Here is a 27,671-nt window from a genome sequence, read left to right as displayed (position 1 = left end):
GCAGGAAGCCCCGCCCGCTTCTGGGAAACCCGGGCCGCCCCCAGCCGCTCGCCGCCCGCCCCCGGCCTTCCCCGGCCCGGCGGGGCCGCGTCGCGCACGGAGAGCCGGCGAGGTAGGGCCGGCCGGTGGTTGGACAGGCGCGGGCGGCGGGGCGGAGTGCGTACAGGGAGGCGTGGGCGGGAGCTGAGAGCCGTCACACGGCGCGGCGGGGCCGCGATTGGCTGCGCGGCGGCAGAGGGGCGGGGCCGGCGGTGGCCGCCGCCTGTCAGTGAGCTGGAGCGCCGCTGAGGAGCTCTGAGGGGCCGCGCCGGGCTGGAGCGGTAGGTACGGCCGGCCGGGGGGGGGGCGCGGAGCGGGGCCGTGCCCGGCCACCGCCGGGAGTTGGGGGGGGGGAGGCGCACGATGCGGGCAGCAGCGTACGGTCCGGGAACCGCGAAGCGCGTCTGTGCGGTAGGGCCTGACGGAGCGCGCTGCCGGCCGGCGCCGCCGCTTCCGCGGCCGCTGCCGGGAGGAGGGTGTGAGGGAGCCCCCTGCTCGCTGCACGGCCCCGGCCGGGGGGAGCCCGCTCCGCAGCCGGTGCCCCTTCTGGGCCCTGGCCGCCCGGGAGCACCGTGGAGCTTTGAGCGGTACCTGCCGCCTAACGGGCTCCGCTCAGCCGCTCTCCCCCGTCTGCACACGCTGCCCACGTCTCCCGGAGCACCGAGACTCTGTCTTTGCTTTTGTTTTAAAGCTTCCATGTCACTTTTCTGCTCGGAAACTCCTCTCCTCGGGTCCTGAGCTGCCCGGTTCCCCGCCAGCCGCGCCTGTCCCGGAGCACCCGCCGGAGAGAAGAGGTGAAGCCGCAGGCATTGCCGTGCGCCCTGGGTGCTGCTGGGTGCCGCTTCCCAAAGCCATCCCTGGCCCTGGGGAGGGAGGAGGAGGCAGGGCTGAGATCAGCTAATCAAAATATACAACTGAATAAGATCTGAAGTTCAGTTAAACTGCCCGTGCGCTCGCCTCTCGCATCTAGCCGTAGCGCTTCGCTTTGACGTTTTTTCTTTTTTTTTTTCTAGCAAAAGGTTAAAATGCTTCTTTGCTGATTAATAAGTTGCTGCTGTGGTTGATCTCAGATGCTTCCTGTCTACTTTAATCGGTTGCATTAGAAACATGTGTTCAGTGCTTTGCACATGTAAGAAGCAGCAATCTGAAACTAGCATCCATAAACAACGTCTGAATTTCTTTTTCAACTGGCTTTCTGAACTCTTTTATGAGTAATAACTCGCACCTTCTTTGCTGTGACATTAGCGATAAGAATAGTCGAATCAGGCTTTGAAATCTGTCTCTGTAGTGTGCTGCTTTATTGCATTTTAACTAAGTTAAAATCTGGTATTGGCACAGCCGCTAGATTCCTTTGGAATGAGTAATTTGCTATTAACTATTAAATTTTAACTGCTAGAAGAGAGTCAATCTTGGTATAGCATGCTGTGAAGGAGTATAACAAACAAACATATAACAACCAAAAAAACCTGTGGGATTTGATCCAGCGTTGCTGGAGTTAATGAACTTTGCCACTGTCTGTCCTGAATCTTATTTCACTGTTAAATGTGCAAAGGAGGAGCTGAGCTTTTGTTGTAGCAGCGATGTGGTGCCTAATTATTACTCTGGCTGCTAAAGGGAAGGAGGCAAATGTGACCGTGCTGTCTCTTTAACTTTGTGACTTTTGAAGTTTGCTGGCAAGTGTCGGTCAAATCTGTCAGTGGAGAGAGAGGGACAGAGGTCTGGAAGACAGAAAAAAATTCAATTTCCAAGAAGAGCAGCTGGCTCTGAGTAAAAGAGACCTGAGTTAGGAAAGGGTCTGGAGGTGCTGGGGAAGGGAGATCAAGAGGATGCATTGGAGGCCCAGAAGGAGCTCTATGAGGACTAGCCGTATGGGACTTCACTCTGTAGGAAACTGGGCTTTGCTGATCGCAGTTTAGTGACATCAGGAAGAACACGGACCTCGTCTTGTCTAAAAGGCAATTAATATGGGAGTTTGTCTCATGGGAGTTTGGTCAGGCTGGACAGTTAGAAACTGCTCCAGTTGGTTCATATTTCTACTTTATAGTTTAAATTCATCATAATTGAGTTTGCAGGACCGGTCATAAATTAAGTTTACATAGAAATGCTTCTGTCTGTACCAAATGTAACTAACTTTGGTTTTGCCTTACTGCTTCCTTGTAGACTTACATGGCATTTTATAAATGTGATTGAAAATTGGAAGCTGCAGAACAATGAATTGCAATAGCTGATGAAAACTCAGTCCTGCTTGCTTGGGCAGAATTGATTTTAATGTGTGTTTGTGGTTTTTGTTGGAAGTTGTCCGTTTAGATGCTTTATTATATCATCTTGTTATAATTTAGGAAATAGCTTCACTCCTTAAGTGGGTCTTAAAAATCAGGATGTCGTTAAGTAGAGTCCTGAAAGCCTGCGTGGGAACGGCTAAGCCAGGCCAGAAAGCAAAACCTTGTTCTGGTGCTTTGTTATACTTGTTTGCAAAGCAGTTCGGAAAAATTAGCCGCTGCTTTGAATGAATGGGCTTGCGGTGATGTTTATAAACTCTGGGCAAATGGTGTTATTCATATCTTTGTTCAACAACTTGAAAAGAATTGTTAAGGGGTGAGTTGTACTCGAGCTTGTACTTGAGGAAATGAAGATAGGTGTGTTTAGATACTTTTAGAAATTCTGCTGATGGTTAAACCCAGTCAAATATTTTCCTACAGACTTTGTAACCAAACTATTGCAATATACTAATGTCTGGCGACCAAAAAGACGGTTGAAGCTCATTATCCTGATGTTTACAGTAAGCAATACAAATGGCTGAAACAGGATTTTGAAGTATTTACTATCAAACCACTTTAAAGAATATGTTTACGTATTTATTATCATTTGTAACATAACTTACTCATGAACATAAGGCTGATAGTGAAATTCTTCAGAGAGGCAGTTCCGTGGTGGTTTAGGCAGAAGGTTTATGGTTTAGGGAGAAGGTTTAGCTTTACCTGGTGATCTTCAGGGAAACCTGCTTGCAGCGGTGCTTGACAATATGCGAGAGACTGAGAGGAACCAGACAAGATTGCACAGGAGCCCCGTGTCCAGATGAATGGATAACACTGGTTAAAGGAGGTGAAGACTGTGAGAATCCTGGAATAGCAACTGGTGATCTGACTCACCAGTATTTTAATCAGTCAGGCATTCTATTTATTTTTACTTTGGAATGCTTAGATACTCAAGGGAAGTCTTTTTTTTTTCTTTTAAACATGTTAACTTAAAATGGCATTAAGTGTGTTTTAACATAGGGGGTGTGTTGAGTACTACAACTTTTTTTTTTTTTTAAGTCCCTTCTGACACAAATTGAAACTTCTCCTTGCTGACAGCACTGAGCTTGTTTAAATAACCACCCCAGGCCCATGCTACAATAATATGCATTAAACTGACAGGGCCAAAACCGGAACTGTCTTAATTTCAGTTCCATCTGAAATGTGGGCAGGGAAGGAAGCCCATCGATAGCATCCAAGCAGAGAAAGACAACGGCGAGGAGGCTGGGACAAAGGGAAGCGGTGCCAGGGCTTTGAAGGGGTTGTACGTATATATCTACTCCTTGGGCCCCAAACCAGATTTCCAGATTTTTAGTGTGATTCTTTTTTTTTTTTTTAACCAAGTGTAATCTTTTTTTTTTCCCCCGCTTTGGCGAAATGTGTATTATTTTGACAAGGTTAGATGTTTTTGTGTTTTTGTATGATGATTTTGCAGCTAACACTCTGGATGGGTTCTTTTGGCTGCAGACTTGGCACTTTCTCAGATACCTGCTGACAGTTGTTAGGACTGGAAGGTCCCCAAAAGGTGTTTGTTCTTCTTTTCCTTTGACGTTCCCTGCTCTAGTGATGCATAAAATTCCTGGCTCTTCCCAGCTGTTGCTTTGTTGTAGTAGTCAGCAAAGCAACATTGCTAAAATGTTAGTTGTGTTGTTTCAATAAACCAGTAGCAGCTGCAAAAGAGAAGGCAGCATTAACCTAAGTTAATGCATTGTTCATAAAACTCTCCTCAATAAGGAAGTGGGAAACCTCACTGAGCCAACATGATTTTTTTTTCTTTTTTTTTTTTTCAAACTAAATGTCAATGTGAAACTGCTGCTGAACATTCACACTCAGACTAGGAGAAGAAATCTGCATACTTTGAAGCTGACTTTTCAAGTCTTATGTATATTTTAAAGCTCTTTCCCAAGTCTTTTTTAATCAAACCTATGAGCTACTCCACAAAATGTTAACTGAAATTCTCCAAAAAGCCACTGACAAGGGAGATTTGACCCAGGCAGACCAAGCAGGACACCGCGTTATGGTGTGCTGCAGAGTGTTTTAGCGCTGGAGACATATTTGCATTACTTTTTTCCAGCTATGAGTCTCTCTTTCTATATAGATAGTAACTTCATGAAACACAGAAATGGTCTTTTAAGGTCCCTGCTACAAATAGCTTCCAGTTGAGATGGAAGAGCTGAAGAGGGTGAGCAGGGACTTGTTTAGAGAAGGGTGAAGGGAGGAGATTTTAAAGGAACAGAGGGCACATGGTTATCTCTTATATTAATAATGTTTGAGTGTCTCCTTAATTCTGACTCCCTACAAGTCTCAGATGACCCTATCCAGTATATTAGTTTCTCACAGGAGCGCAGACGTTACTTGAGGGAGGAGTTGCCGCTGCCATCGGACCAGTGCCTCCACAGCACAACTGATACTGTTTGGCTTTCATTCTGTAAAAACGCACTTTCTTTTTTACAGCAGTGAGAACTAACATTAGTTAAACAGAGGTGAGTGTAAAACCTTAGTGAAGATAAGGAGCAAGTAGTCTTTAATGCCGCTAGCAAAAGCCCATTGTGGGTTAGGGGTGTAGTATTCACTTTTATCTACTGCATCGTTAACCCGACTTCCCCTTTCTTCCTTGAAAATAATGAGCCCATACACATCTACAGAAGGAAGAAAGTCAGGGATATTGAAATCAAGAATTACAGTTGAATCTAAGTGACTTGGATGAGGGAGAGGAGGTTTTGAAAACCAGAGCGGCAGTTTGGGGTATGAAACAACCACTCTCCAGCTCAATAGCTTGAAGCTCCTTGTGTTGCACGTACATAACTTATGTCTGTACAGGAAACTGTGCTCATCCTGGAGTGGTGGCAAGTAAATAGGCAGCCAAAACCGCAGCTCCGGCATGTCTCATGTGGTAAATCCTGTTCTTAGTGGTCTTGCTGGGGAACCTCAGGTACACATTTACTGCTCCCAAGGCTCCATTTTATCTAGACCCCCTGCGCACGAGGCCTGGGCCTGCAAGACCGAGTGCCTACATCCAAATTAATGAGGCTTACGAACGCTTTGCGCCTCCATGGATTGCTGTCCCCTCCAAGTGCATAGAGAGGAATCTCACCTGTTCAGTTCTGAATATATAGCTTCAAGAGAAGTTATGCTTCAAAAATTATTTAAAAGTTCTGATTTTACTTTATTTAATAACAACTTCTGCCAGCTATGCTTTGTTGTATGTACCATAAAAATAGTTGGGGTTTTGATTCTTATGAGGACCTGAAAATTGCTGTGCAGCAACAGTTAAATTGGGCTGGGCTCGCAGCTTCTGTGCCTACACAGCCTTGTAGACCTGAGTCACACATTAAACCGTCTGAGCGCTGGTGACTGCTGTGTTAGAGGACGTTGCTTACAATAGTTACCTCTTTTTTTTTCTTTTTTTTTTAAGTCGGCAAGTGAGGTATGCGCTTTGTTGACTTTAATCTCAGTAATGTTTCCTTGTTATTCTTTTCCATTTCAGAGGGCAATAAGGACTTGCAATTCTGCTTCTCCCCTCCCTCTGTTGTCTTTTAACTAAGCTGAGGAGTGACTTGTAGAATTAGGTATTTTTTGGCGATGGGGATGGGTTTGCAGACCTTGAAGGTCCTTGAAGGTGAGGGGAGGGCAAGGAGAAACAGAGTGAATGCAAATCAGGAGAGAGTGAGTATAAAAATAGCTCTCAACTTGTCAGTTTGGTCACTGGTGGCTTGGGTTAGTCATCTGGCAGGCTCTTTCTGCTGCTCCAAGGGATTATTTTACAGCACTGAGATTTGACATAATTTCTGTAGAGGAGAGGGAGCGGGACGGGCGTAATGAGTGGGATACTGTCATCAGCACTTCTTTTGCACAGCAGCTGTTCTCTGTTTAGCCGCTGAATGTGGTCATTGTTGACTTTCCTTGTATACCTGCCAGGTTGTTAGGTGACTCATTTACACATCACATCAAGGTTCATGCACTTGGCTCCCGAAGGGCTCCCTTCCCCTTTCCTTGGTGGCCCTTTAGGCACCCAGCACCCACTAATCTTGTCATTTTCCTGATTGATCGCTGTGTTGCCAGGAGCCTGTTAGAATAAACGTCTTGTTGCCCCGGGCAGCTGTTCAGAGGGAGTGGAAAGGAAAGAAAAAAGGAAAAGAAAATCCCTGGCGTAGATTTAAACTGATGAGCTTCAAAGATGTGCTCCTGTAATAGTTCTGAGATCTTGTTTTTGCTGGCTTCTGTTCAAATGTCCTGCCTCGTCTTACATTGGGTTTGTGGTACTTCACACCGGTATGTGTTTGCTAAGGTTTGTAGTTCTCATGAGTTGTTTAATGATGAGGACTGAGGCACGAGGAAGTGACCCCTACGGTCAAGGGGCAATAGAGCATATTCTGGTTTAAAAGAAAACGCCTATGTTTTAACTTTTCTGGAAACCAAGGTGAGGGGATCAGGGGCTAAACCAAAGCCATTATTTCCTGGGGGCTTGAGTTCAGTGAGGTTGTAGGGAACTCCGAACTCCTCGTTCCCGATTTCCACCTCACAATATACCCCTCTCCTGTCCCGCAGTGCCTTGCTTGCACGCTTCTTTGTGCTTCTCCCTTCCCACCCCTGGCTCCCTTCCACCTTCCTCCGCGCTGCCAATTGGCCAAGATTTGGCATGTGCTGGGACTTGTTTGGAGCTACATTTAGGCTAACTGGTCAGCTAGCAGCCTGTGCTGATTGACTCGTCAGCTGCTGCCAAGCGGAGGGGATCGTCTCTTCCAGCACCGTCGCTGTCCTCTGTCCAACACCAACTTGCATTAATCCGGTACATTGTAAGAGCTGTACTTTTGTCAGGCTTGACCAAGTATTTAAAAAGTTATCGGTGATTAAGGGGAAGGAAGGGGAGTGAGGGAGGAGTTGTGTATGGGCAGGCTGTTTGCCTAGCCTTGTTTCATTGGAATGAAAAATGAGAAATGGATTTGAGGGTGACTGGGTACAAGGAAGAAAGTAATTAGCAGGATTTTATGGCCATTTTATGTGGTGTGAGAGCACAATGTAATTTGTCCTAGGTGCACTCTATGAGAAAATCTTTTGTCTTCTCTTTTTTTCTTTTCTTTTCTTTTTTTTTTTTTTTTTTTTGGGTGAATGTTAGTCCTGTTTACAACAAGAGTTCCCTCTTCTATATGGTTTCACTGTTTGTATTTAAGCTAAGGGAATATACCAAGAAATAAATTTCCCTTTGAAACCTGTGTGGTCTCACATTTTCAGTACTGAGAATAGCGTTGATTATTTAGACCTTCAGTGGTACAAGTCAGGGATAGAGAGCTGGCAGTCTTGGGTTCTTTTTCAGCTCCATGCTCAGAGGTTGGGTAAGAAAGACCTTAATTTAGTTTAAATTATTTACTAATCCGATCTCCTGTTTCTCATGAACTTGAAGCTGTGAAACACTTGACAAGTGTTTTTCTTTGTTTTTTTTGTTCTTACTCAGTGACTCTCTGAAACTGTGAAATGGCAGTGATGGGAATTACATGCCAAGGAGCTCCTGATCCAGCCGTCAAGCACAAGAAGGAGCTCACAGCTACGAAGGGACTAAACGAGACAGCAAGTGAAAAGCAGAGCAGTGTTTGCAAAGTAGAAGATTCAAAGAAGGTCATCTTTCACAGTCAGTGGAAAATCCTGAATGATGTAATCACCAAAGGAACAGCAAAAGAAGAAACAGAAGGAGGCTGTGCATCAATTTCTATTATTGCCCAAGCAGAATGTAAGTAACGAGGCGGTCTGCTCTTCATTGAGAAAAAGGAATGTGTAGCGTGGTATGAGATTTCACTCGCTTTGCACTCCTGGAGAGCTGAGCTGAAATCTATTTGTAATCCCAAGTGGGGTGGAGTTGGTGACACATCCCAGTCTCTATTTAGGAAGCTCATGAAATCTCCTAATAATGCGGCAGCATCCACTGAATGAAGCATAAATAACAGAACAGCATGTGGCCGTTGCACCTAGCTGCTTCGACTAGAAATTTGTGTCCTGCTGGGTCATCTGTTCTTGGCTGACTTCTGAAAGGTGTTTTAAGAGGGGAGAAAAGAGAAGAAAACCAAAATAAAGCTGTCAGGAGGGAAAGAGCTGGGGGATCAGGAGATGGCAGTCCTAGGTAGCTATCTAATGCTGGGGGAGGAAGAACATAGTTTGGATGATGTGACACGACTGTGTGGTGATTTGTCTGGATCATTGTCTGGTTTAGCAAGTTGGTAGAGTTGTTTCTTAGTCCAGGTGTTACCAGGAGAGACTTTGCCTGATACTGAAGACATGTGGTGATCCTGTTTTCTTTCACGCAGGTGAAAACAGTCAGGAGTTCAGCCCCACTTTATCAGAGAGATCCTTTATTGCTCATAGTAAGCGTTACAGGTGAGAGACCTCTCAACATGAATACCCACCTTCACTGTCGTATGTGCTGGCTTGTTCCAAACCACCCTGGCTCTGTGTGCTTACAACAATTTTTCCAAAAGCACTCCTGTTTGAATTAGCTTTTCTGTCTGAGGCTTGGGAAGAGTGTGTCTTTCCCCAAACATCTCCCTCAAAACCTTTTTGTGTTAGGAGAAAAATAGAAGTTTAAGCACAAACCACTCAAAACACCTTGCAGTGTCTTATTGTCAATGCCTGCTGATTTACTGCCCCTTGTTGTCTTCTGCCTTTATTTCTGTGTGATCAAATTTGTTCTGAGATGACCGAGTGATTTTTTGAGGTTTATAAGCTTGAAGTAGAAGAATCCAAAGAAAAGTTTTCAGTCTTTTTTAACTGAACTGCCCTGATGCTTTTGAAACCATGTTACACCATCCCCTTTGAAAAGTTGTGGGAAATCTAGGCTGCTGCTAGAAGTAGTCCTGAGAAAAAGGAACTACTTTTCTGGGGAGGATAAACAAAAGGGGATGAGAGAAGAACCTTTACTTAATGACAGCATCAGCAACAGAAACTGAGTTGTGAAGAGAAGCTGAAAGTGGTAAAGGGCGAGTAACAGTTGCGATGGAAAACGGAGACCTGGGTCTTGCTTTTCTGGGAGTGAGCCACTTTCTCTTCATGAAGCACGTGTGCCCTGTTGGGGCTCACACTGGAGCTTTGTTAAGCACCAGAGCTTTACCAAGCAGCTCCAACACTCCCTGAAGTGGGTCGCTGGGATACAGAATTCAGTGCTGCCTGTCTTTCGACAGCTGCCAGCCACTGAATCTGGCCTTGGGAGGTACAGGGTTGGACATTGCCCACTGGCTTTGTGATGTTGTCATGAAACAACTGAAGAAATGCAGAGTGAATTCTTTCTTAGAGGGTTTGTGTGGAATGCATGCCAGCTGTATGTTCAGGTTCAAGGCAATGTGGTAATGCCATCACCTAGAACTCTACTGATTGGATCTTTTAGCACTCAGTGGTGCACTGAAACAGCTGGAAAAGATGGAGAGAGCAAAGCTGGCTGTGAACTGCATCACGTTCAGTAAAGGCAGATGATATACTGCATGGATCAACAGAACAATTAGGATTTCTTCATTTGAAGATCAAATATCCTGTTTTCTTTTAAAACTTGATTAAAAAAAAATCTAACTGCTATGATTAGTATTGAATAACTGCAGGCAAATATTCCTCTTGAGAGTTGTATCTATTTGTACAGAACCCCAGCTGGTGTGCTGGCCAGTGCTGTTTTGTATATGTATGCATTCCTAGAAATCGTAGTGTTGTATTGAGCTTTACATGCCAGAACGCTTTGACTTTTTGAAGCTATTTTATTTAAGTGCACTTAGTCATCACTTTTCTTTGGTGCACAACCTATTTTTCTTTCAAATAGAGCAGACATTTCTATTATGAGCACTTTTATTAATTTTAACAATTTTAAAAAATAGATTGGATTTATAAACGATCTCTATGTTCTCTATAAATTGTAGGCACAAACTGTCTCAAAGCAACCTGGAGGCATTCGGTGCTTTTCCCTCTACTTTGCCATCTAGCCTTGCTGTTCCGTGCAAAATTCGCAAATACTGGGAGACTTAATGCTTTGTTTCTCCCCCATTCCCCCCTGTATTTCTTTCTTACAATGCCAGTTATACTGCTGTGCCTTGATATTTGAAGTTACAAATGTTATGTATTAGAAGGCAAGAATCTATTCTTTAAATCTCAGAAGGCAGAATTGCTAATTCTCGTTGTTGTTCTGTGGGTTGTTGTTAACTGGAGGTGTGCTTTCACCGTCAGATCTAAGAGACTTCATGCATTTTGGTTTCTAATAGCCGCTCAGACAGTCTCGATCAAATCCCTAACAATGTGGCCCACGCAACGGAGGGGAAGATGGCACCTACCTGTTGGAGAGGGAGGCATCGTGGTAAGACAAAAAAGAAACGTCACAAGAAAAGATCCAAGCTGAAAATACAAACAGTGGCTGCTGGCAAGCGAGGTCCCAGAACTCCAGAACAAGAGAGCTGCACCCCAATTCCCGTCCAGGTGAGAATCCTTAAGCCTTCCTTCTGTACTGTTAGGACCCCTGCAAACTCCTAACAATTCTTGGTTGGATTTTGGGTGTCTGTATTGAGGCTCCTGCTCAGTTGTTCTGTTTTGGTTTATTTTCTAGGAGGATGAATCACACCAAAATATTCTTTACAGACACAATTTTTGGGCTTCAGAGTTTAACAAGGACTTGGTCTATGATCCGCTGCCATTTGAGAAATCTGAGAAAGTACTGTCCACGGGCAAACTCCATTCACCAAGAAGCCAATACAAAATAGAACTGCACAAGTTGATAAGCCCTATTCAGTGCCTTAATCATGTTTGGAAACGGCACTATCAGAGGGACAGTGTTCCACAGCCTGAAACTCTCCACCCTTTTCCCTACAACATAATACCCCCTCATTTCCCACATCTGGAAAGTCCTCTCCATGCCATGAAACGTAGTGCTCTGGAGACGTACTTCCATGGTGATCTCAACTATCAAGACAGTGAGCATCGCTTATCTGGCCTCAACTTAGAATATAGTTTCCCCAAATGTGTCAACCAGTCCATGAAAACCAGTTCGGACAAGATTTCTGTGGAAGAATACTTGGTAGATGCCTTGAAGGGGAGCGTGAGTCTTGGTGAACCACAGAATTTAGCCAGCCTAGCCAAGACGTGGAGAGGAGGTGGTCTGGACCTGAAGGAACAATTTCATGAAGCAGATGAAAATGAAGGCGTGCTACTTAACGAGGTGATCTTCTGACCCTACACACTAGTGTCATGGAAGGCAGAGCTTCTCCTGGGCTTCAGAAGAGAGATAATCTGCATCCATGCACTAGCTTCTGTAACAAGACTGCATTTTCTGGGTGGTTCTTGATGTGGTTGAAGACTGCCAGTTAAAGATGCAGTTTTGGTTTTTGAAGGATATAAAGCCCTTTCTTAGATTGGTGGCTCTAATTTGTTTGCTCGTTCACAAAATATGCGTGCTTGTTGATGAGAAGTCTTTCTATGCTTAGTCAGTCTTCAAACGTCTTCTCTGTTTGGCTGTGAAAGAACCCAGTCCGTTCAGGTGAACAGGCTGCGATATTTTATTGGCTATAGATGGCCTGGACTCTGACACAGACAGAAACCAGGGATGTGTAGATCGTAGAGGTGCCCAGAGCACGTCTGCTGCCTCTGGTAGGAAGCCAATGACTCGCCCATTGTCCCTTGCTGAACGCAGGGCTTGGGCATAGCCAATGCATGTAAATCCTAGAGGCATGATTCATTTCTTCTGAATTCAGTTCTCTCTTGCCACTTTAAACTCCTCTTAGAGGACTCTTCTCTGGAATCAGTGTGACCCTGTCAGTGTTGTCAGTGGAGTTCAGGGTGTCGCCTGCCTGCCTGAATAGATTTACACTGAGCTCTAAGGCACAATCTCAGTCTACTGACTATAAAAAAGGTTTAGCTCACACATAGATGTCTGCATTTAGTCACGTGAATCTTGTTTTGTTTGTAGGATTTAGCTTTGTAGTTATGTCCTGCAGATAAAGGGAGTAGTTTGGAGCTCCAAAGCTATCCAAATACTGGTGGTCTTTCTTTACAGCAGTGAGGTGCACTCGTTTAGATCAACAGAGCCCACAGAAATCAAATAGGTCCTCCCGTATCGTTTCATCTCAAGCCCATGACAGAAGTAATTTTGTACAGGGATTTTGAGAGAGGTGCAGCAGTTTCTATTGTGCTTTTTCTGAAAATGTTGGTCTCTGTCTGTGGAGCTCAACAGTTAAGTGTTTCTCTCCTAGCTTCATTTTGTTTTCTGATTTTAACTTCCAGAAACTAAAGCCAGTGGATTATGAGTACCGAGAAGAGGTTCATTGGACCAAGTGTCACGGTTCTTTGGGCATTGGCTCTTTTGGAGAAGTATACAAAATAGAGGACAAACAGACGGGATTTCAGTGTGCTGCCAAAAAGGTAATTATGTGTGCGCAAGTGGGGGGTCCTGACACAAGAAGGCACGTGGAGAAAGTCTTCTCCTTCCAGCTACCGCGGACGGTAGGTAACTTATTGTACCATCACGGTGAAATGCTGCTGTGGTTATGTCCAAGGAAAAACCAAGGTGATGGCATGGGGAGAAGAAGCAGACAGAGAACCTGTATGTGCACAGGGGGTCGAGCTTAGCGGCCAGCAATAGGTTAATTTGGCCTTCAAAGCACGCTACAGGGGATCTTGGGTTTTGTGCTGGGACAGGCCAAGAGAGTAGAGATTTCAGAAAGATTCTGAGTGTTTGTGGTGGCTGCGGGGGGAGAAACGGCTGTCTGAGTTGTCTGCTTATCTAACTATTCTCATCTTAAAACACGTCTGCTGTAAATGGTGACATGGCAGGTGTTCGTTGAAAATTGAATAAAGTAGGAAAAAAATAAGGCAGTCAGTAGGCACTTAAAGCAGAGAGAGCTTTCGTCTGCTCAGTGAGTGTCATATGCAATCCTGGCACATTGTAATGAGGTGGTTCTGTAACACAGATGCAGCAAAGGATGTGTATTTTTCCAGAAGTTGGCATAATAATCTATCGCACACCAAGATATGCCGTTGTCATACGATGGATGAAGCATGTGGAATATAACTTGAATCAGGGTATTGATTTGTAGACAGCCATGAGGGGGCCTCAGAGGTGAAGGCAGAGTGATAATGCAAGTAGATGAGGAGGATGTAAACTATTTTGTTTGAACTTAACACTTGAATAGTTCCATCACCTCGGTGCACTGATGTTTCTCACATTACTCCAATAGAAAACTTCAACAAGTGTGTGGGAAGCATTTGTCTAAAAATACTATATGCAAAAAGAATTGGAACTTGTGTTTTTCATTTTTAAATGTTTGCTTCTTCTTGTTTACATTGGTCTCAGCTTGATGTATTGCCTGTGGAAAGATGTAAGTGACCAGACTAAGCCAGCTTGTCCAGTTTTTTAACCATTTCATTTGTCAGCTATATACAAGCAAACCTATTTAAAGCATGTAGAAAATTATTTCCTATTCTGCATCCTCACGTTTTAGATGTGGAATTTTGTGGCAACATGACCAGCTTGTTTTCTGACAGTATGTAACTACTTAAATTTACTATCCATTTTGCAAATATGCAGTCTTAGGAGAAATAGCTGTTACTAGTGGGGTATATTTTCAGGAAGGAGGAGTGGGAGTGCTGAAGAGGAAGACACGAGAGTAGGAGAAGCTGAAGTATTTCAAAATGTCAGTCTTTATTTATTTTTTCCTAATTACTGGAGGATTTCAAAGGATACTTCTGTAGATTAGAAATCATCTCAGATCAAACTCTTAAACCAGTGAGTTCTATCATGCAAGTTGAACACTTAAACTGTGATGTATTTCATTTTACATCAGTCACTGTCTTCAATTACTGCTGTCTGCCTGTGATAAGCAGAAGGGGACTGCCTGACCTTCTTTCACCATGCTTGGTGTTGTAAGCACCTGCTCTCCAAATTCTTGAGATTAATGAAAACTAGCGATAGCTGGATTGCTGAGAGTGAAGAACCATGATACATCCTTTTCCCACTGGAATCTTAATGGTTTATGTTTTCCTTCTGGTCTTTAGCAAATCCTTAGTTTATTTTGTTTGGCCAAACTTAGTGAATAGAGTTTTTCTTTAACCATTTTTCTGTGTAGGCTGAGTACCACCTAAAAAGGTGATAGTGTAGATCACTGTTTGTGGCCACAGTTCATATTCCCTCCTGTTTTGGGGGAGTTTTATTTTTACCACGTACTGTACCATCCTTAATTATTTTTTTTTCCTCTTTCCTGAAAACAGTGCTTAAGTTGTCAGTGTTATCTTTTTAACAGAGACAGAAATTACTTTCCTCCTGAAGATTACCAGTCTCAGTCATAAGCCAGAGGTGTTGCAACCTGGCATCTTTTTTGACAAATCTTCACTTTACTCAGACACTGAGGATTTAGGGACTCCCATCCTTGCTGTTTCGAATCGTTCTGAGTGTTCCCACTTATTGCTGTATCCACTGATAATGAAGGTTATCCTTGTGCCTCTGCTGTTAAACAGTGGGGGACACACTGACCCAAGCATCAAGGAGGGACGATTCTGTTGGGATTCATCACAAAATTTGTTCAGTGCTGCTTCTTTGTTTCTCTAGGTACAAGTCGAACACTTCCGTGCAGAGGAGTTAACGACGTGTGCTGCAATAACAAGTCCTAAAGTTGTCCCCTTGTACGGAGCTGTGAAGGAAGGACCTTGGGTGACCATCTTCATGAAGCTGATGGAGGGTGAGAAAGGAACAACCACAATGGAAGCACCATTGTAACTGTTGAACGCAGTGGACATTGATCTCCTCTTCCTCCTGCCCCAATTTTAAATCTGTTAATTCTTTGGTGTATCCAGAGTGTTCCTAGCGTTAATTCCTGAGTGGGTTGGGATAGGTATGTGTAACCCCTGCTGGTCTGTAGCAATTGTCTTTCTTGGGGGGGGAATCATTTCCACTCCTGCCTCACTCACTCCAGTTCAGGATGTGTATCTTTTGAACAGCAGCTGCAGATTCTCACTAAAACACATAGCTGGTGCTGGTTTTTGCTTTCATGTTTATTTGCATGGCACCGTATGAAACAAATTGAACTGGAGCAGGGGATACTGTCAGCAAACTTAGACACTTCTACTGCCTGATGATCTTTTTCCAGCCAGGACCGTGGAAAACACAGTGTGAAGAATCAGCTGGTGATCAGTAGCACCTAGAAGTGTCTGATGTGATCACAGAGTAGTTGCTTTTGATACAAAGCAACACCATTAAACTGACACTAAGCAAAAGGCTTCATGAAAGAGGCCAGTTTCTGTGGCAGTAAGAACTCCGGGAATAAATAAAAGGAACAGATCTGTGTGTGGAAGATAAGGGCTGTCAGACCTGGCAGTTCTTGTTTCTTCATCAGAAGCAATGAGGAGCGCTGATGATGCTGGGAAGAATTTAAAGAGAGGCTAACATGGACTCTCTGGATTCCTTTCTAGGTGGATCACTAGGTCAGCTAATTAAACAGAGTGGCTGCTTGCCAGAAGACAGAGCCCTAAGTTATTTGGGCCAAGCATTAGAGGGCTTGGAGTATCTTCACGCTCAAAACATTCTCCATGGAGATGTAAAAGGTAGGATGGTACTTCAGGTTCCTTGTTGTTCCCTTTTTCTTACAAGAGGCAAACTGCTTGGAGATTAGGTTAGTGAATGACAAAAGGTTATTTACTAGATTTTTCAGCTCTATGTTTGAGATTAGAGCTTAATTTTATTCTAAATGGCTAGGCATATCATATTTGTCACCTCTTTTTTTCTGTCATCGGTGGGTCTGATAGGCTGTTTGCCCACTCTGTTCCGCCACTGGAGTAGAGGAATCTCCAGGGTGGATAAGTGGTAGCTAACGAATAGAGATAATTCTAGTTGTGTACTTGCTCAAACCAGTGACACTCCATAGGAGTAATAGACCTCGGTTTGGGCTGAAGAAACTGTAGTTCTGCAGGCTTTTGACTTTTCTTCCGTCTCAGTGACCGTAGGACAAAGGAGACTGACTAATTAAAAACTTCTTATTGCCAGCGGAAAATGTGCTCTTGTCTGATGATGGAAGCAGGGCTCTTCTGTGTGACTTTGGTCACTCCGCTCACCTTCATCCAGACGGCCTGGGAAAGTGCTTGGTCACAGGTAAGGATTTTCTGCTGTGATTCTAAAGAATTGCCCTACTGACTCATTCGTTCTGCTTGAACATTTACGTATGGCTTATTTGCAAGCAATTGTATTTTCCAGACTTACCGTTGCTCATAGTGTCTCAGTTATTGATATTACTGTGATGTATCCCACTGACAGCCAAAATTAGCTTCAGGTTGGAAGGTGGTCCTTACTTCCCAGTCTAGAAGGCTGTTGTATTTTTTGTAAGATTATGTCAGCATACTACATTCAGTGTTTTGTTCCTGCAAGAAACCACATCGAAACTTAAAAATCTAACTCTGACTTGTCATGTAACCTCACTAAACAGCTGGGGAAGAATCCTGACCTCCACCAAAGCAAAATTCCGCACTGACTTCTGGGCAGTTAAACTTTACAGTACTTCTTAATGCTGCTGCTGAAAGAGAAGGATGTCTTTTCTAATGCCGAGCTCACCAATGGAGCATCGTGTTTTTCCTCCCAAATTTGTTTGGGACGGAAGTTTAATAGCTGTTCTGCATAGAAGGGATGGGACTGATATGGAGGTGCAACCTTTGAACAGTTTATAAGAGCACATAGTGCTGCTTTTTTGGGTTAAAGTGACATGTTTCTCGCTTTAACTGAAAAGACAAGGAGGCTGCCTTAGGCTTCCCAGCAGTTGCATTGGAACAGTTCTCTAGTCTACATGCAGTGAGTTTTTCATTTGAATGGTTTTAGGGAACTATGTGCCTGGCACAGAGACTCATATGGCTCCGGAGGTGGTGATGGGAAAGCGTTGTGACTCCAAAGTGGATGTCTGGAGCAGTTGCTGCATGATGCTGCACATGCTGAACGGGTGCCACCCTTGGACGCAGTATTACAATCACCCACTCTGTCTGAAGGTAAGTGACCCAACCTATCTCCAGTAAAAGGTACGTCAGCGTGCAAAATCTCATTATACCTAGCTAGAGAGCAGTCATTTCAGGAGAGCTGGCTGAGAGCCACCTGGGCTTCTAAGGTGATGCCAGCCTTGCTTTGGAAGCTGATCACTTCTTACGCCTCCTAGACTGCTGTGTATTACACATACCGGGGCCGTTTCTTTCCTATCCTGCTCGTGACTTGGGTGTGACTTTTTAGCCATTCAGCTGTAATAAAATTACTGCTCGGGTCTCTCATTTAATGCTGTCATTTCAGTTGGAAACGCTCTGAGGGTGGGAAGAACCTTTCTGAAATCAAATGAAGCCTCTCTGGTCTAACTTCTTTCACTTCCTGTTTGTTACACAGATAGCTAAAGAGCCACCTCCTCTGAGGGAAATTCCACCTTCCTGCAACCCTCTCACTGCTGAGATTATTAAAATGGGTCTGGAGAAAGAGCCTGTTCAGAGAGCGTCTGCGTCTGAACTGAAAACTAAGACCAGTGTCGCACTTGAAGAAGGTAGAAATGTCCTGTATCTAAAGCTTCTTACTCGCACTGGTAAAGCGGCCAGTTGCTAGTTATGTCAGAGTGGCCCTATGGGAAATATCACTTTGTTTTACTCTTCAGTAGATCATTTCCACAGGCTTCAACGTTGATGTATATTTTTGGATTGATAGCTTTTGCCCGCAGCTGGGTGTTTCTCACCCAAATAAATTAAAATTTCCTGTGTGCTGTCACATGTTCTTTCTTCCTTCTCTGCTTGAAGTAGATGATGTTGTGCTTTATTTAGGTGTGTGCTGTGGCTGGGCTCGTATTTAGCTGAGTATCAACTGCATCTAGTGAGCTAGAGCCTGCTGTGCACCAGAACTGAAAGCAGAGGTTTATTGCATCCTGACCTTCATACCTGTGGCTCAGTCTTGCCTCTAAGACTATCCATAATTTATTTCAACTTAATCCTGCTGAAAGTTTCTGTAATACAGTGAGAATTTGTAGAGGTGATCTGGTTTTGTCTTTGGAAGAAGCTGGGCATTTTACAGCAAGATACAGTTCAGGAACTGTTACTCTAAAGGAAAACTTCTTTTTTTTCTTTATTTGATAATTTTTGTATGCTTTTTGTTTTTATAGTGGGAGGTGTGACAAGCCCCTGGAAAGGTGAATACAGAGAGCCTAGACATTTATCTTTGAACAAAGAAAACAATCCACAGACATCCCTGTCCCCCACAGTGAGCCCAGTTTCTGAGACCAGTTCTGACCCAAAATTAGCCGTCAAAGTTTCTTGTGCAAGCCCAGTTCTACCGCCACCATCTCTGGAGCAAACAGAGGGGGTCGAGGGAACCCCTTGGAATGTGTGCAAGGAGTTATCCGAGACCTGGGATCCTCCACCTCTCTCCTCGACTCCTCTCCCCCTGAAGAGCTGCAGCCATGTGGAGAAAGCAACAACAATTTCGGAACAAGAGCTTCAGCAGCTGGAAATAGGTAAGCGATGTGCTGTGTAGGGAATTCAGCTTTTTGCTTGAGAGCATGATAAAAATACAGCTGCTTTCTTTTGGCCTCTTGACAGTTATTTCTGGTTTTTGAGCTTGGATGTCATTTTGTTCATAGTTCCTCTCATTACACAAATTGCTCAGCCTTCCTTGAAGTTACCAAAACTGGTAGTTCTTAACTAATTAAATATGCCACAAAGGTGTAGGGGTCAGGATTTCCTTCTACTCTCTGAACAGTGGAGCAAACTTCTGTGAGAGGTCTGGGAACCTCTCAAAAACCAGCCAGTTTCAGACTTGTGCTAATGTGCACCGTATAAACAGTGTCTGCAGTTCCAAGTCCAGCTGAAATTTTAGGGTTTCAAACATAATTCTTTTAATAAAAGGTTAAGCCTATTGGATGGGAGATGTCATACAAAGCGATATAGTTAAAATCAGTCTGCAACTGGTTTGGGGCATTGGAAAACGTAGAGTCACCAGCCAACAAATTTGATTAGAAGCAGCAATTCAGAATTTGAAATCCAGCAGTAAGTTCAGTGTGAAAATCAGTGAAGTAATAGCCCAGTTCCATTGCCCCAGTAGAACTCAACCTTTCACTTTTTTTATCCCGTATTTTCTAGTTTTTGTAAATGAATTGAAAACCTCAAGCTAGGAAAAAAGTGTCTTGAAATGTTACTGTTGTCCCAGAGCTGAGGAGTGGTGTCTGGGGGGTTGCTGAGGGCCAGCTTTCTTCTCAAATGGCTTTGGATCTTCAGCAGCTTTGTAAGGTCTGGATATGATCAGTGCAAGTTACTGCAAGAATTGAATACATAAGTTTGACCTTTCCCTGGGTATAACGTGGACGGATCCAGACTGAAGACTGAGAGGTGATGTAATAGGCAAGAGCTGGGAAATTCTGGGTGCTAGTCCTGTCTCTGGCATTTTGCATGTCTTGCACAATTCATCTGTCCTTTCTGGCTCAGTTTCCCTATTTTCACAGCGTTAGCAATAGCCTCTACTTAGCAGAGGAATTGTGTGCTGTGTGTTTTGCAGACACTAATATCAATGTTCATTAGACAATGCTGAAGAAGCTTTGGGTATTAATTGCAGTAACTGTGATTAGAGAAGTGAAGCATGAAAGGAATCACTAGAAATGTCTTCCTTCTCTTTCCTTTTACTTGCAGAATTGTTTTTGAACAGCCTTTCACAGCCTTACTCGCTGGAAGAGCAAGAACAAATGCTTTCATGTCTCAGCATCGACAGCCCGTTCGTGTCAGATGCCAGTGAGAAGGTGAGTGTATGTGGCTGCTTGACATGTTGTTGGGGGTGGGAAACTGGAAGCTCTGACCAACGGACATCTGGAGTTTCTCACCTTTGTTGCTGCTTTTTGACACCCAGTTTGCTGGAGAGTACTTGGGAAGAAATCTTTGTTCTTGGACAGTGGAGTATTTAGTATTGTAGTTGTTCTTTAGTTTATTTACTGTCCAGCATGGATCCCTTTCCTCCAGTTGCTCTCCTGTGCTGTATACTCATAGTAAACATCAAGTGCATGGATCTGGAAAATCTCAGCAGCCTTGACCCTCTCTGTGCAGAAGCAAGGAACTGAAGAAGCAGAGATGAGCATAGGAGCTGTACCAAGTTGGCTACAGTGTTGGTGGATAAGGGAAGAGCAACTGTTGTCGTCTACCTGGACTTGTGCAAAGCATTTGACACCGTCACACATGATGTCCTTGTCTCTAAATTGGAGAGACATGGATTTGATGGAGGGACCACTCTGTGGGTAAGGAATTGACTGGATGGTCACACTCAAAGAGTTGCAGTCAACAGCTCAATGTCCAAGTTGAGATCAGCGAGGAGTGCCGTTCCTCAGGGGTCAGTATTGGGACCGACGCTGTTTAACATCTTTGTTGGCGACACGGACAGTGGGATCAAGTGCACCCTCAGCAAGTTTGCTGACGACACCAAGCTGTGTGGTGCAGGTGACATGCTGGAGGGAAGGGATGCCATCCAGAGGGACCTGGACAGGCTGGAGAGGAGGGCCCATGCGAACTGCATGAAGTTCAACAAGGCCAAGGGCGAGGTCCTGCACATGGGTCAGGGCAATCCCAAGCATAACTCCAGGCTGGGTGAAGAATGGATGGAGAGCAGCCCTGAGGAGAAGGACTGGGGGGTGTTGGGGGACAAGAAGCTCGACATGAGCCAGCAATGTGCACTCACAGCCCAGAAAGCCACCCGTGTCCTGGGCTGCATCACCAGCAGCGTGACCAGCAGGTCGAAGGAGGGCATTGTGCCCCTCTGCTCCACTCTGGTGAGACCCCCCCTGCAGTACTGCATCCAGCTCGGACAAGAAGGACATGGAGCTGTTGGAGCGAGGCCAGAGGAGGCCATGGAGATGATGCGAGGGCTGGAGCACCTCTGCTATGGAGACAGGCTGAGAGAGTTGGGCTTGTTCAGCCTGGAGAAGAGAAGGCTCCAGGGAGACCTTAGAGCCCCTTCCAGTCCCTGAAGGGGCTCCAGGAAAGCTGGAGAGGGGCTGGTGACAAGGGCAGGGAGTGACAGGCCAAGGGGAATGGCCTGAAGCTGCAGGAGGGGAGATGGAGATGGGATGTGAGGCAGAAATCCTTCCCCATGAGAGTGCTGAGGCCCTGGCACAGGGTGCCCAGAGAAGCTGTGGCTGCCCCTGGCTCCCTGGCAGTGTTGAAGGCCAGGTTGGATGGGGCTTTGGGCAACCTGGGCTAGTGGAGGGTGTCCCTGCCCATGGCAGGGGTGGCACTGGATGGGCTGTGAGGTCTCTTCCAACCCAAACCCATCTGTGATTCTACGATTCTGTGGTAAGTTGGACCAAGTGGCTGCACAGCCCAGGCTCTTCTTCCTGGCAGTGGCCACTAAGGGATGTTTGTGAAAGACCAGGAGAATAGGGCAGAAGAACAGAGACTCTGCTCTTGGATATTCATTCCCAGCCTGTAGATCTGTTCTCCATTAACTTCTTTTAACCCATTCATACTAATGACTTACATGGTTGTAAGTTACTTAAATCCTAAGTTTAATTAATTTTGTCTTTAGTGTTCATAAGGTAGGGAATACCAGTGAGAAACACTGAGTAAGCCTTGTTGAACCAGAGAAGGAAGTAAACCCTTCCATCATTGTTTTCAGAGACAGAGTCCAAAATTGTGTAGCCTGCCATCTACAGGAGTCATTTCTGACTGTGAGCATCTTTGTTTCCTATTTCTGTTGCTCTTCTCAGCCCTGTAACGCTTTTTGAGGAGGATTGAGCAGAGTTCTGTACAGTAGTTCAGCTGTTGGCACAGCATAGCGTGCAGCGTGGGATGTGACTCTGCTTTTTTTTTTTTTTTTTTCCCCCAATACCCAACTCTAACATTTAATTTGACTTTTGACTGGTACTTACCACTACGCTGATTTTGTCAGATTGACCTTCTAGGACTCCAGGATAGTATAGACTTTTCCAAGCAGTACAGCAGTGTAGGGTCTGTAGTTGTTTATGTACAAGTAACTATTTTTCCTGTGTGTTCCTTGTCACTTATTGACATTAGAATTTTATCTGATGCTTTATTCTCCTCTCACTCAGCATGAGAAAACCCTCTTTTCTCATCCAACTCTTCAGCTGATTATGATTTGACTATTGAGAATATTTTACTACATCTACAAACTGTTGCATTGCTATTCATCCCCTTTTCTAGATGGCAGGTAAACGGTAAATAACTCAAGGCTCAGCCTTAGATCCCTGTGGATCTCTACTTTTTTTCTTCCTGTGATTATTTTAATGTTTATCTCACGCAAACTCATTTTCTTTAGGAGCCTTTGACAAACTTGTGCTTACTTCTGTAGAACTCCATGAAGGCTTCTCATAGCTTGCGAGACACCATGAGCTCTGGGATTCATTCCTGGAACAGCCAGACAGACGGACAGAGCTTCAGTTGGAACAACTTGCTGAACCGCAGTCGGCACACAGACACTCCCAGCTATTTCAACGGTGAGTCTTAATTTCTAAAGTTTGGATAAATGGTCAGTTAGAATTTTCTCAGTATCTAGAGGGTCTGGGATATGGAGCCTTTGAGCTCTTCTTATCCTTCGGTTGCTGTGTCAGCACAGACCCTCCTAAAAGCACATGGGTTGTCAAGAGGCTGAGGCTGCCCCAGTCGTAGATGGGTGGAAGCCACTCGGGTCTGTATAGTCTAGTAAAAGCCAGAGAAGTTCTGGAATGCAGAGTCTGGGTCAGTTTTGTATGCCTTGCCTCGTGCAACTGCCACATGCAAGAACATACGCTTTATAAATCTCTACAAAGTAATTTTGAGGGCATGTTGTGCAAATCAATACATCTCTTCAGCTGCTTTCTTGTTAAACCCAGCTCTGCTCTGTGAGTCATTGTTGTCTTCAGCAAGCCTCCGTGCTCAGCAAAAGACCGATATAAATTAAATGCTTAATGACAAAACCGAGTTCTTCTGATGTATGTGCCTTGCTGGTCAGTTTTTCTGAGTTGGGCTGGGAAGTCATTATGCCTACAGCAGAGGTTAGTGACTTCTCTCTGCACATTTCAGGAGTAAAAATCCAGATCCAGTTGCTAAGTGGAGAAAACTTACACATCAGGGATTTCCACAGGACAAAGGTGGGAGATGTTGCCACTGGGATAAGCAGCCAGGTAAGACACAAAAAGTTAAGTACAGCATTCTGTCTGAGAAGCAATTTCTTCCATAATGCAGCCTCAGAATGCCTTCAAAGCAGTGACCCAGACGTCCATCCAAGGATCCTAATGACACATTTAGTAACGTAACTTCAGTGCTGCTGTTACGAGTGTGATACCAGCAGGTGTTTTTGGAATCATAAGTCCTTGCTAATTGTCATAGGGACCGTAGGGATCTCCATCTTAGCAAGTACCTGTGCTGCAGCTTAAAAATCCTTCTCTTCGACTGTAAATTCTTTCCCCTCTTCCTAAAGAATCGCTATATGACTTTTTCATCAAGAGCAGGAATATTGGTGAAGGGAAATGGGCCGTGTTTGGCTGTGATGCTTCTGCCTTGTTAGGTTGGAGGAGATATTGGCAGACTCCAGTGAATCTCACTGTGGGCCTCTTTGGCAGTCCCTGAAAGAACCTCCTGGGTGTTCGTGGGACTGCAACTCATCTGAGTGTAAAATGCGGTGATCATCTCTAAACACAGAGGTTGCAGAAGTCCAGAAAATGCTTTAGCGGTGTTGGTTCTCTCTAGCATACGTCTTTCTCTTGGACATCACAACGCAAAATATCACTAGACTGCAGAGAATTCAGAGTGCCCAAACACAGGCAGTTCAGGAACGACCAGCAGTGGTCAAAAACTTGGGCGAGACGATTTGGCAGCAGGGTGAATGCTACCTAGTCTGATTTCTGAGATACGTTCTTACGGGAGGTTAGGATGTTCCTGCAAGCACAAGCTTCTCTCCAGGAGCTTTTCTTGCATGGGGAAGCGATCTGCTGGGTTTGATAGAGGGATATTATGTTCTGAAAGAGATTTGAAGTGCCACTCGGATCTGTTTGTTCTGCTTCACAGATACCAGTCCCCGCTTTCAGTCTGGTTACTAAAGAAGGCCAGCCGGTTCACTACGACATGGAGGTCCCTGACTCTGGTATTGAGCTGCAGTGCACCCTTGCCCCTGACTGCAGCGTCAGCTGGACATGGCGAGTCAAACACGGTCAGCTGGAGAACAGGCCGTGAAGCCGTTCCTGTTTTGGAGGTTTCTACCTTGTTGAAAGAAGGAATTGCAAAAGCTTCCGACCACCCCTGCCGTGGAGCACCAAGTGCAGTTGCTGGTGTTTTGTGCTGAAGTAGGATAGCGGTTCAGCAGCTCGCTGCTCTCGGGCCTCACTTCTGTTGTCTGTTCTGATCCAGTTCCAAGACATGTCCTGAGCTTAGATGTTCCCCAGAACAGTGGGAATTAACTTGTTTTGGGTGTGAGTGTTAGGTTGAGCTTGAGAACGGTGGGTGGAAATTCCCGCTTTTCAGAGGAATGCGATTGTGCTTTTCAGGAGAATAGGGGGATTGGATGAGAACTCCTGTTGCTCAGCCTCCGAGGTGAAGCCGGCGGTTGCTGGGCTTGCCTAAAGGAGGAGGTTGGGTATCTTCAGTGCGGCTGTGGTTGTTTGTGCCGAGGGGAGCTGGCTAACTTCCTTCTAGCTGGAGGAAAAACTTAACGTTTCTGTAGGCTTTGGGTAGCATCATCTCTACCTCAAGCCTTTTGCATGGGGAAAATCGACAGCAGTAACTAGCTGGGTTCTTGGTTTCACCTCCCACCCTTCCCCGCAGACACTTCCTTCTTGAATCAGAAAAGAACTTTGTTCCCAGAAAGAGCTTTGCTTGCAGCTCTCGTCTTCAGGTCTCCTCCCCGACGTAGGAGCTGATGCTCTCTCTCTGGTGTTGCTGCCAACATTGTCTAGCAGGTGGGGCAGGAGGAGGGTTTGGTATTCCTCGGTGGGCAGCGCGGAGGGGTTGTATTCCTCCGTCCTTTTTCCACCGCTGACGTGGGACTTCATGTGAACTGTCCTGTCCAGGCAGCTCCCCCTGGAAGGGGGGACGGACGGCGGCTCAGTCAGCTCGGACAAGGTCTGAATTTTGCTGTAGTGTTTATAAAAAAAAAAAAAAAAAAAAAAAAAATCTAACTCCTAGCCATCAATCCGGCTGGCTGCTCAGCCCCTCCACTGGGGACCGGTGTCCCAGTTCTGCGGGGTGTGTTAGCTCAGCCTGTCTTCACCAGCACTTGCGGACTGGCACCAGGTTTCGTACTGCTCCCCTTCTGTCAAAACCTGTTAAAGGAGTGGGGTGGGCAGCTGGGCCCATAATGCCGTAAGCTTTGAACTTTCTTTTTTTTTTTTACCAATTTGTGAATTGTTTGGAGTATACTGAAACTGTATGGGGCAAATTGAGATGGGCAGGTGTTGCTAGCCCTTCTGTAACCCAGAACAAAACCAGAGGGAGGTGTAAGTTGTGAGTGTACTTGTTCAGGACTGCTCGAAGTCCTTGCATGCCTGGAAGTCACGGTCACTTGATGGTGTGCTGTGGCTCTTCCACGTGTAGACAGCGGCCTCTGAGCAGGGGCTATCTGCATCCAGGCTGAGTAGAGGAACGGCTCCCAAAAAGCGAGGTAGACGCTGCCGCATCCGTGCTGGTTCTGGGGGACGCAGCGGGGCAGGAACGTTTGCAGTTTTCTCAGGTGAAGTTCACTTAGAAAACAGCTGGGAAAAGTTATATGCTGGGCCTCCCTTTTTGAGGACCAACGCTCCTTAAGCAACTGATATTCTTTCCCTTTGGTCTCCCAGAACATCAGCTGGTTTTGACAGACTAGGCAGTGACACCCCTAATCTGAAAACTAAAGTTGTGATGCAATGAAAAAGTGGAACTCTTGAAGAAAAATTAAAGCTGTCACCGCTATGGGTATTAATTTTTATAGCACTTTTTGTTCTAAAGCACTTAATATGTTGTCCAAAATAGACACCTAATTATAGCTGAAATGCCACATTAGGAATCTTTTTAGTAAACAATTAACACATTACGCACATCTCTTCCAGGAAGGAGTGGGGGGAACGGGTAGGCTGGCTCGATTTCTTTTTTCACATGCCATAAAGTACTAAGAATTGTAGGCTCTGGAGCAGGAGGGGTCACAGTGCCTCTCCAGGGTTCCCAGCAGCTCCCAAGCACATGGTCAGCGCACCAACCACTCTCCCCACGCCTGGCACCCTTCCTAGGCTTCCTCTGAGGGGAGGAGGAGAAAAACCTGTTGGTTGTTTCTAAGAAGAGTCTGTTGGTGATGTGTCAATATGACACATCACTGTTGGTGATGTGTCAATACGAAAGCATGGTCTGTTCCCTTCCCAAATGCTGCATCTCGTGGCTTTCGCTGCTGTCTGCAAAATGCTTCGATGTACAGGTGTACGGTTTTGTACATTGGTGTTAGACTCAAGTTCTGCTGAGCAGCAGGGCAGGATGCAGCAGCCCTCTATTTGCAGGACTTCCGAGCTTTACACTTCATCTATAGCATTAACGTTAATCTCAGGCCACCTACGTGAACGGGGTGAAAGGCGATAAACCCTTGCCAACCTAGAAGGGCTTTGTTGGGTAGATGGAGATGTCCGTATTCTCCTGTACTCTCACACCAGCATTAGCCAGATTCTCCATCCTGTTCGTTTTGTCCAAACCCTTCGGTCCTATTTTGCTGCCACCTCAAGTGAGAAAGTGAGGCTGCAGCTTTCCACCTAACCAATCTTTTACGTGACAGCCGGCCAGACACACGGGCTGTGGCGTCAGCAGTCCCTGCCCCATGGGAAAGATGCTTTGGCTCATACCACAAACCACTGGTGCTTTCTTACTGTCCTGAAATGTGGTTCCCCCTCTCTCAGGAGCATCTCCAGGGCTTTCATCTTTTTGCTACCTACCAACTTGAGATCTCCTCGACTCTCTCCTGCTGCCAGGACAGTTTCCTCTTAATTTGGCTGGTCGTTATTGCTGTGACAGGCATAAAAAGTTCGGCTCTCGGATCAAGGCTGGCTGTGCAATACTGACAGAAGAGAAAGTCAGGAAAGCTTTTGGTTATCCACATTAAAATTTGGCTGAAACTATGTATAATAACAGAACTAGTCTTTAGGACAGAACCCCGGTTCAGGGTAGGGAGGACAAATACAGTGGGAGTGCTAAACACAGATGGCTCTTGACGTGTCGCTCCTTCCAGTGATTGGAACAATCACTGTTGGCAAAGCAATATGAAGCTGATAATCTCTTTGGGATGGGCAGTAGTGGCGTGGGTGAAGGCGATGGAATGACTAGCTTGTGTTGAACGAATGACACTTTATAAAACTGTGATTTCTTGAAATTAATGTTTTTGACCTGCATTTTCACGGGGGAAAAAAAAATAAA

At 45.2% G+C, this 27,671-nt stretch overlaps 1 protein-coding gene across 4 annotated transcripts; it reads left to right on the top strand.

Annotated features, from left to right (window-relative positions):
* On the top strand, positions 1 to 27,671 carry MAP3K14 (mitogen-activated protein kinase kinase kinase 14). 4 transcript variants are annotated; one of them, XM_075775508.1, is made up of 17 exons: positions 1 to 112; positions 731 to 833; positions 7,786 to 8,058; positions 8,630 to 8,699; positions 10,559 to 10,769; positions 10,897 to 11,505; positions 12,567 to 12,704; positions 14,887 to 15,016; positions 15,747 to 15,878; positions 16,318 to 16,422; positions 17,140 to 17,303; positions 17,686 to 17,836; positions 18,443 to 18,793; positions 19,962 to 20,068; positions 22,624 to 22,768; positions 23,334 to 23,434; positions 24,318 to 27,671. In XM_075775508.1, exons 3-17 carry the CDS (start codon positions 7,806 to 7,808, stop codon positions 24,480 to 24,482), a joined length of 2,832 nt encoding a protein of 943 aa, XP_075631623.1. In that variant the 5' UTR covers positions 1 to 112; positions 731 to 833; positions 7,786 to 7,805; the 3' UTR covers positions 24,483 to 27,671. The 4 variants fall into 4 exon arrangements, with proteins under 4 accessions (XP_075631623.1, XP_075631624.1, XP_075631620.1 ...); XM_075775505.1 differs by lacking the exon at positions 1 to 112 and adding an exon at positions 224 to 320; XM_075775506.1 differs by lacking the exon at positions 1 to 112 and adding an exon at positions 268 to 324.

Source organism: Balearica regulorum, chromosome 24, assembly GCF_011004875.1.
Source record: "Balearica regulorum gibbericeps isolate bBalReg1 chromosome 24, bBalReg1.pri, whole genome shotgun sequence".
Taxonomy (NCBI): Eukaryota; Metazoa; Chordata; class Aves; order Gruiformes; family Gruidae; genus Balearica; species Balearica regulorum.
Note: the sequence above shows the minus strand (reverse complement) of the source record. Positions and strands in the feature narration are given on the sequence as shown.